Below are 9880 nucleotides of genomic sequence, written 5' to 3'. Positions count from 1 at the left end.
ATTAGGGAGTCCCCGCTCCATCTCGCCATCAGTTTGGGGTCCTTGGCCTGGAAAACATTGAAGACCCCTGGTGTAGGAGAAGATTGCTGCTCGGGTTAATGTATAGGTTTATATGAAGTATGATTTGGAAGGATGTTTTAACATTTATTAGTAGCGCTCTGCTCTCTGTTGTACCTTTTGTAAATCACAAAAAATGTTAAAATTTCTTCCTGTCAACATCACATTCATAGACGGAACTGTACTAACAGATATTCTAAATTAAATTTCTGCAGCCGAAACTGAATTTTAGAAAACGAGATTATACTAGTAAGAATTAAGTTTTGTATACCTAGAAATGTTTACACACATTTTAAGTTGCTGTTTTGACATTTATCAGATTGGCTGAATATAGACACAGGGTGCATTGGAAAAGATCAGATATGCATCGGATTCAGGACCACATAGCCGAGCGGCCTGGGTCGCATTGGAAAAGATCGGATCCGTGTTGTTCAGACAACCATGAAAAGATCGGATCCAGGGCGCATATGGGCGAAAAAATCGGAATTGGGTCGCTTCAGGCTGCTGTGTGAACGTAGCCATAGTGTTTCTCCTCATTCTATTTCTGTCTTCCATTACACAGTAAATAAGTGGTTGTTTAACGGAAACAATTACCACTGCAGTAATAGGCCAATGCATGCACATAGTGGCTGATACCCAAGGAAAACAATGCTAATATCTGCAAGAATATATTGACTGGCCGATGTATCAGTCTGTCAACCTTCAAACCTTCAAATTAGGGTCCAGAGAGAAACGCTTTGTTTTCAAGCTTTACAATCCTTAAAGACCTTAAAGAAACCAGAGAGCATGTCTACCTATAATTATTTCAGTTTTCAGGTTAAGTTCATGTTTAGTTCCCCATTTTGCATTTTAGGTTTTATAGAGAGGTGTTAAATGAACTTTCTCAACAGGCAAACCACTGCTTCAGTTCTCTGTAATACCGAGCCGCCGCTGTTGCTTTAAGGAGTTGATGGTTGAAATGTAATTGGTGGTTTGCTTGTAATGCATCTCATTCCTTTTAGGAAGAATGCACTCTGTCATTAGTTTTATATCACTTGTGGCTCTCTGCTGGTTCTCAAGTGCAGTTTCACAAGAAAGGCGAACAAAAAAAGAAGTTTATGTAGAGGGCTTTTGCCAGAGCCTCAAGGCAGTTGACGTTACCTCTCCCAGTCCTCCTCCAGCAGCCCTCCTCACCCTCCTCCCTGTGACTCATGTGGGTGTTGGGCTGAAATAGTTTGGTGTAGTTTTACATTCCTTATATAGCCTCTGAGGATTGAGTAGAAGCTAAGGCTCGCCTGTGTCACACACAGCATCGGGGGTAGACACAATCTCCTCAATCCCCATTTCACGGACTCCCCAGCTTTTCTAGCAGGTTTGGGCTCCCCAGCTGGCCACTTGTGGATAAGGTAAGTTATCGCGGTTCTCTCTTGGCTGGAAAGGCAAGTGTCAGGAAGACTAATGGCATCTGGTCAGATTGAGGAACAGAAGAAAAAGGACCAAATAGTGTCTCAAGCGAGGTCAATGTTTAGGTCAAAGTGAGAGCCATTGACAGTCTGTTTGAAAGTCAGCTTTGGTTCTTGATACGACTGTCTTATTCGATATATTATCTATATTATAGAAGATGAAAATATCTCTTGACTTGGCGAGTTAGCCAGGATCTGGTGATGTTTCATAAAATTAGCCCATTTTCATTCTGAAAATTGTTGCACCGGTTGAAGGTGTCCCTAGTTGATTAGGCGTAGGTTAGAATCGCTTTTCAGTTTTCATCTTAGCTGTCAGGCCAAATGCCATTTAGTTAAATGCATTAAAAGTAAAGGTTTCCCTAAAACAAGACGGCCAACAGCAGGTCCTTAAATGCACTTTCTGATACAAATTTTACATCTGAACAAGATCGTAGACGTATACTTTGATAAACAATTTGAGATTTTATTATTATGCCTGCATTTTCAGTAAGATCTGAAAATGCCATTCTCATCAAAGATCGGACAGCAAATATTTCTTCTCTTTCACTGGAAAAAAATCTAAATCTGGATAGGTACATTTTTCTTAAAATAAGGGTATTTGTTCTTGAATGAAAGACGTAAGTGAGACACTTTGCCAATTTAACAAGACAATTTACATTTAAAATAAGAAAACAAAATTGAATTGTCTTATTTCAAGTGTATGTTATCTAATTATCTTATTTTAAAAGTAAAAATACTCATTCCATTGGCAAACTATCTCATTTACCTACTCAAATTAAGGGTAAATACACTTAATTTAAGAAGTTTTTACTTATTTCTCGATTGTTTTTCCGGTGCCCAAAGCTAGATGGTTATATATGAAAGAAAGCTCCTTCATTTTGGACATGAATTGCCAGAGTTTTTTGGAGTTCTTGTAAAATAATCCATAATTTTATGAGGATTATACCAAAAAAAGTTTGTCTTTCGATTTGTGTAAAAACGTTGTTACACGCATTCAGAAAATGTAATTTCAATTAGGGCATTAAAAACAAATCCATATTTTTATGTAAACAACACAGAAAATAAGCCTCATGCTAGTTGTGCTAAAGCTACCAGCTATGCTACAAGCTAATGCTACCAAGGGATGGTTGAGAATGACTTTAAAAGATCAGTTAAACTCCTGCTTTTGAAACAGAGGTAGAAAAACCTTCTGGATGATAAAAGCTAACCCTGCTATCTATTTAAAGATTAGCTTCATGGACGCAGACGGCTCAATGACGGCGCTTTGTCGCTACGAGCTTCCGTTCAGCTGCGCTTCCCAGGTGCAAAGTTCAACACGAGGCTCTGTTCTACTGCTGTGAAAAAGTTAATCAGTTGACAGTTCATTCACCACCTACACAATGAAGCAACAAAACAAACCAGTTAGAATTTTTCATAAAGGCCCTTCAGGCTATGGTGGCTCATATTAGCAGCGCTAAATGGTACAGCCAGATTCAAGCTGACGTTACGGCAGAAAAAAGTCAACAATCTTTTTCCTGCTGCAGTAAATGATTACTAAAATTATATAAAATTACTGGAAAGACAGACATGGAACAGGGCTGCTGCTGAATCTCAGTGCAATGCAAATAAATGTCTTTTTTTTCTTTTAATGGGCTAAATCTGTTAGTTTTAAAGCATTTTTTTGAGTTTAGAATTATCCTTTATTGGTCCAGCTATTGTAAAATGTATTTGTATGTATCAAATGCAGTTTGAGAGGCAAATGGAGGCACGTGATCAATAAATTGGGCTGTCCCGATCAGAGCATGTGAGCGGAGCGGAGCGCCGCGGAATTCCCGCTTAGGAAGATCAGAATCAGAATCAGAATCAGAATCAAGTTTATTGCCAAGTAGGTTTTCACTTACAAGGAATTTGACTTGGTGTTGTTGGTGCAGACAAAAAACAAAACAAAATAGCAAAATAAGATAGAATATATATAAAATATATATATATATATATATACACAGAAGCTATATACAAACAGTAGACTGTGCGTTAATGTAACGCAGATGTTCGCTCATTCGCTCCGGCGCTCAAAGTTTGAGTCTTATATACCAAACGACCCATTCATCGGTTACCATTTGCATGTTTCCAAGAGATACAAGGCTTTGTCTATATAAGACTCAAACTCACTGCGGATCCAGACATTTGAATTGAGAAAGCTTCCTGAAGAGGTGGCGAAACGTCTTCAAATCTTTGAAACCAAGTCCAGTGGATATTTTTTGAATTTTTACGGAATTCTAATAGCTTGCTGTTGGAGACCACAGATGCATGCCAATATGTGTGTCTTTTGTTTTTTGTTAAATATCTCCAATATCAGTATTAGATCAATACATCTCTACCTATAACTAAAAATAAGGAGACTTAGACAACTTTTATTGTTTTGTATACACAGAGTGTATACAATATTTATTATCTTTCCATTTTCAATTAAGCAATTCTATGAAATAACAGCACAGCAGAATAAAATGGTAGATAGTTTTATACTTTTCATTCCAAAGAATGAAGCAGCAGGTCGGCTCTAAAAGAAAGACAGTAATTGCTGCATCTCTAAGTTGTTTCTAATTTATAGCTCAGAAACTCATGATTTTTGAGTTTAAGTTGAATGCACCACAAATTCTTATAGGTAAAAATGGAATATGCATTCTTTACTGTCAGAGATTCTTTATTTTTTGAAAATTTTTAACCAAAGTTACCCTTTCAAAGGTCTAATAGAGTATATGGAAAAAAAAAAAACAGAGTGTTTTTGTATTTGTTTCCTCTTTATTCTTCTTTGTTGCCTGAAGTGTTAGTTTTAGAAACAAAAACCCCCACAATAAGCAGCAAAGACACAAAACAGGAAAGGATGTTTGTCCTTGTAAAGCTTTTCCTGGTTTTTCTTGCTAATTTAAACCTTTTCTTTTCTCTCTTCCTCAAGGCTATGAACATGTACACGGTTACCCTCAGCGGCCCAGCGCCGTGGGGCTTCAGGCTGCAGGGAGGCAAAGACTTCAGCATGCCCCTCACTGTGTCAAGGGTAAGAAGCAAACTTTTCTCTTTGTTTGTGTTCACTGAGTTCTCAGGAATGCGCTTGATGTTTTGCATTAATGATCACGCCAGGACGGCCTTTTATGTTTTCCCCCCTGAGCTCCGGTTTTAATTTGTGGCTGATTAACTAATAGCATTCACTAAGAAGTACCTCCTTGGTATACAGAGAACACATGCAGGCTGCGCCTCATTTTCAGAAGCTTTTTGCACGGACTGTATCTACTGATCACAAAAACATGCTGTCATTTGTCTTAAAATACTTTGCTCGCTCCATGTCGGGACGCCGCTTTTCTTCAGAATTAAGTTTCAAATAAACGATCCTCCTGCCGATGAGAGCAGCCACCGTTTTTCCGGGCCTTATAAGTGCAACGCTGCTTTGCCTGACAAAGGTACAGGCTCGATCTTGCAGTCACACATGAATGCGCTCGCATAAAATAATTCCACGGTTGCAGCCAACTATTCCTCGCAAAGATCTGGCTTTTTCCTTTTGCGCTGGGATTGTTGCATTGTTTCCTTAAAAGTTTAAAATAATCCATAAATGCCAAGGTTGACTGATGTTTATGACATTATCAGCTTTGTTCAGTATGTGGCGCTTCCTTTTCCCCGAGATAATTTGAAGGCGCAGCTTATGTTAAAGTTAGGGACAACGGTCAGACACAATGAGACGTGCTGTTGTTTTTCTTATTTTCACCCTAAACAGAGTCTGCATTGTGTTGCAAATAGCACCTCATTGGTGGTTGGGTTTAAGTGATGTAATCCGGCAATGATGGCAGCAGTTATCACCCTCCGTGTCGGTGCATGCCCTGTGTTTGCCCAGCTCCTCTCAGTTTCAGACCTGGTGATTTTCTGACAACAGACTTTCTTCTATGAGCAAAAGCAGCTCTGCAAACCTCAGTTGATAAATGTCTTCAGACAAAAAAGCAGGATTTAAATGATGGCTTCAGGGAATTTTAGTCTAGACAGTCAAGGTTTACTTGGTGGGTGAATATCAATGTGTTTATCTGTTAAATACTGTCGTACTCTCCTAACAAATATCTGCAGGCTATTTTTCTTCGGTCCCTATTTGCTACACGAAGAGAAAACAGTGTTCTAATATTAATATTGCCTCAGTGAAGTACAGTTTCCTTCAAAAGTTTTGAGACAACTTTCAGACGATTTGTCACTGATGTGACAAATTCCCAGCAAACCACATCAGTTTGGTTTACTGTGAACTTTTATGATTCACCAACACTCATACCTACGTAATAATGATGTGTAAAGAAAAGAAAAGATGCTTTTTTTTAAATCTTCTTTTCAAAATTATTTTACAGATAATAAATCTGAAAAGTGTGGCATGCATTTGCCTTAAAGGAATAGTACACCCAAAACATGATTAGCCTTCATTTTCTACTCACCCCCATGCTGAACAACACTCTGGAGTACTTTTTTTGATATCTCAAATGCATCTGGAGATCTGGGAGGCTTCTTGCTGTCTGCTGACATTCAAATAATGGAGGTCTATGGCGCCCGAGGCAGAAAGGTCCATAAAAGTCCACAAAAAACGTGTCAATATTCCTCCATACTGCTCGTCCAATGTATTCCAAGTGTCCTGAGTGGGTAGCGTCCATAATTTACTCGAAACTAAGTCATTTAGAATGTTTTTAGAGCATAAACAGTAGTGTATAGGATTTCCTAAAAGCGCGTTCACAAGTCTACGGAAACCGCGGCAGACCAAACCAGATGAAAGTACGCATCCTTTAAGATTCCCGTCACAGGGATACCCCGAAATGAAATCCAGTGCTACCAGTTAAGTTAAAAAACTGTTGACGTATTTGTAATTTATTATGACCGAGGCTATTCTGTTTTATGGTGGGAATTTTGTTACATTATTAAAAGAAAGCAAGGATCCCATTTTGTTATAGAAATTAAAAAAAGGAATCAGTCTAGGAATGAAACTTTGAAAAACTCTTTAATCCTATAAAGTTTTTAGAGGAACTTTGCTGTTATCTAATTTTTTTTGTTTTTAAATTTCTCATTGGATTGCATTTTTTTTAAATTACATTTCCCAAATTAATTTGTCTTCGCTTCAAGCAAAACACAAACAATAGCTGTTGATGCAAACATTTACCTTTAACACCTTTCCAGCAGACGTTAATTGTAATTTCTTTGCTCCTCACTCTAAAGGAAATTGTGTCCCTGAAAGTGAAGAGAATGTAATCTGTAAATAAAATGATAAAAAATTGAAAATGTTTTCTTAAAAAAAAAAAAACTGAAAAAATAAAATATATAAATACAAACACTTGAATAGAAAGAGAAAATCTGAAAAAAAAAAACAGAAAAAAGTGTAAACCACAACAAAATAAAAAAATTGGCAAAGTGACTCTCAAAGCTTTTTTTTTATGAAAAAGTTTTCAAAGTTTAATTTCAGGGTTGAAATTTAATTTCAAATTGAAATGACAAGATCCTTGCGCCAATAATGGAGTGAAATTCACTCCATACTCTGAAAGCCTCATCGGTCTGTTAAAGCATTAAAAGCATTATGAAAACATAAAAAGATATACATTGAAAAATAAAGACAAGTTTATTTCTATAACAATTTTCCGTAAGAAGTAGCATTCTAAGCAGGTGAGGGATAAATAAGCCTTTATGGGGAGAACGCACACATGCACAAAGCAAACAGGTGAAAGGAGACTCAAGTTTAACATGGCCAAAGCAAACACTCTAGACAACTTTAAACTACGCCACTATCCCAACACTGACACATGGTAGGGGTAGCATCATACCGAGTGGAGATTGTTCTTTGATTAGAACAGCTGGATGGCGCTGTACACAAGACGGAAGACTAATAAAACTTTTAGAGGCTGCAAAGACTTTCAAACAGGGGTTAAGGTTCACCTTCAACCAGGTCAACAACCTTAAACAGTCAGAGATCTGAAGGAATGGCTGAGATCAAAGCCAAAGATGGGGAGCACGTCACAGATGCTCTCTCCACCCAATCTGACCGAGGTTCAGCTGTTTTGGAACGAAGAATGGACAAAATGTTCTGGATGTGCAAAGCTGCTTTGGACCTACTCCAGAATACTTGCAGTAAAATTAGATTCTGCTAAACACAGACTGAAAGGGCTAAGAAAACGTTACTAAGATGCTTCAGAGTCCCCTCCTTTGCCTTACAGGGACTATTGGCTTCAGCTTGGCTTTCAGAAAGAGAACAGAAAGGTTCTGGTGAAGAGGCAATAACTCTGTTACACAAGATCCCTTAGTAACAGAAAGAGAAATATGGCCTTTGCTTCGGCAGTTTTCATTAGATAAATTCATTGGGTGGTCTGTTTCTTTTCTTCGTGTCCTTTAGCTGATGAGATAACAATCCAAAGCCGAACCCTGAGTTAAAAGTCTTTTACAAAATGAAGAACATGTGGAGGAAAATGACAAAAGGCTTTTAGTTTCTCAGCAAAGAAATGAGATTGCAAGTAATAACTCCTGAAAGATCAATGTGTTTTTTCTGTGCAGATTAGAATATGATTAGCTCTATTTGAGTCTGGATATGAAAGATGGAGGATCATAAAGCCAAGCATCACTTTTTATTTCATCGTTTAGGTCCTAAATTGCCGCGCCGCAAATTGGAATTCTGATTAACTTTTCATTGATCTGGAAAGTTTGTGTGTCTTTTTTGCCCGCCGCCTCTCCGGAGTGAGCGGGTTCAGGGGTTTCTGAGCTCCTGTTTCCTTCCTCCGTCTATTAGCTGACCGAGCTTGTGCTTTCTCAGCATTCCAGACATTTTTCTCATATCCACCCTGTCGCTGCCAACAGGCAATCCTGTTGTCTCCTTTCTTGCGTCTGTCTACACCAATCACTCTTCCCATCCGTAGGACGAACTCCCCCAGCCTCATAGGAATAGTCTCCGAGTGAGATCAGAGGAATGAAGACCATCATTTTTAAGTGAATGAGAGAGGAGAAGGAAAAGATGAGATTTGGAGCTTAGCTGGATGTCTTCTCCTCTGTCAGCTGTAAAACAAACACTGTAACTCAAAGTGTTTGTCAGAGATGTGCACCTCCTGGGCTTCATCGCGTACTTCTAAGGTTTTGTGTAATTCTCATGTCCAATATTACATTAAAACTCCTTTATGGACACAAGCTGTGTTCTTGATAATAAGATGGCTTCATTCATCAGAGGTTTCTCTTTAACATGTTTGGAAAATCAAGCTTTCACCTTCTAGTAGCTTTGGATGCATAATGGAGGCTAAAATATCTCAACCATGTCACTGGTAAACATTTAACAAAGATTCTTATAAATCTTTTTTCTGTTGAAATGTATTTTCATATTCTTTTCCATCTTCTTCAGTTAGATGATGCATTTTTAGCAAATATTGCCAAACAGGGATGTCATAATCCAGTCAGCTGAAGCTGTATTATTATTTTTTTTTCCCTTTTCGGGCCGACTTTCCAGTCGTGCGAGAATTTTTTAATCGGTCCAACTTTCAGCCTGATTGTGCGTCGTGTAGTGTACAAAGGGTAATGTGGAGCGATCAGTCTCTCAGTCTCTCACGACCACCTCCTGATCAGGAATCGTAAGGTCGCGAGAAAATCAAACATGTTTGGAATTCAGTCGGCCGTCGTCGGCAGATCGCACAGTGCGCAAATAAGGATTCTTCTTCTTCTACTTCCTCTCAGACAAAAACACAGAGGCATGGCGGGGGTGCGAGTGAAATGGAGTTCTTTCTGTAAAATCGACAGCCACGTTTGCTCAGCCATGTCTCACCGTACGACGAAACCCTGTGGATTCGTCGTACTTGAAACTTAGTTTAGCCTGTAAGGTGTAAAAAAAAAAAAAAAATTAATCGATTAATCGAATCGTATCGTGGTGTATTCTTGAATATCGAAAATAATCAAATCGTTGGGTCAGGAAATCGATACTGAATCAAATCTCCATGATGGATGTGATTTACACCCCTAGTGAGAGCTGTAGATGCGTCCATGATTGAAAAAAATTGCGTTTCCCCAGCTTTATAAGACAAAACAACATGCCTTCAAGGATATATATATTAGGAATGGTACGGTTCACAAAATCCACGGTTCGGTTTGGTTCACGGTTTCGTGGTCACGGTTTTCGATTCGGTATATGTTGATTGTTAGGAAAATCTATTATGTCTTGTATAGTACAAAACGTGTTGCACAATGCTTGCATTGACAACAGGACCGAGACAGTCGAACCGCTTTGAGCAGCCGGTCTGGAGCGCAGCGGGGGTTGCTGACGGAGTATGAGGGATTTCGGGGTTAGCATGACATGTTGCTGTTAGCATAAACAAAACGTGTTGCACAATGCTTGCACACTGTTGCACTTTTATCCACAACTTTCTTTCCGC

General features: G+C 38.6%; 1 protein-coding gene across 2 annotated transcripts in view; it reads left to right on the top strand.

Annotated features, from left to right (window-relative positions):
* pdlim7 (PDZ and LIM domain 7) overlaps nt 1–9880 on the top strand; it is a 56651-nt gene that overhangs the window by 3194 nt on the left and 43577 nt on the right. The window contains exons 1-2 of one of the 2 annotated variants that reach the window (XM_015377372.1): nt 1285–1442; nt 4432–4530. In XM_015377372.1, the coding sequence (XP_015232858.1) occupies nt 4435–4530 (96 nt within the window). In that variant the 5' untranslated portion in view covers nt 1285–1442; nt 4432–4434. Of the gene's footprint in view, nt 1–1284; nt 1443–4431; nt 4531–9880 lie in introns of those variants that run through there. The other variant, XM_015377379.1, reaches the window with a different exon arrangement.

This window comes from Cyprinodon variegatus, unplaced genomic scaffold (assembly GCF_000732505.1).
Source record: "Cyprinodon variegatus isolate N-32 unplaced genomic scaffold, C_variegatus-1.0 Scaffold8, whole genome shotgun sequence".
Lineage (NCBI taxonomy): Eukaryota > Metazoa > Chordata > Actinopteri > Cyprinodontiformes > Cyprinodontidae > Cyprinodon > Cyprinodon variegatus.
Note: the sequence above shows the minus strand (reverse complement) of the source record. Positions and strands in the feature narration are given on the sequence as shown.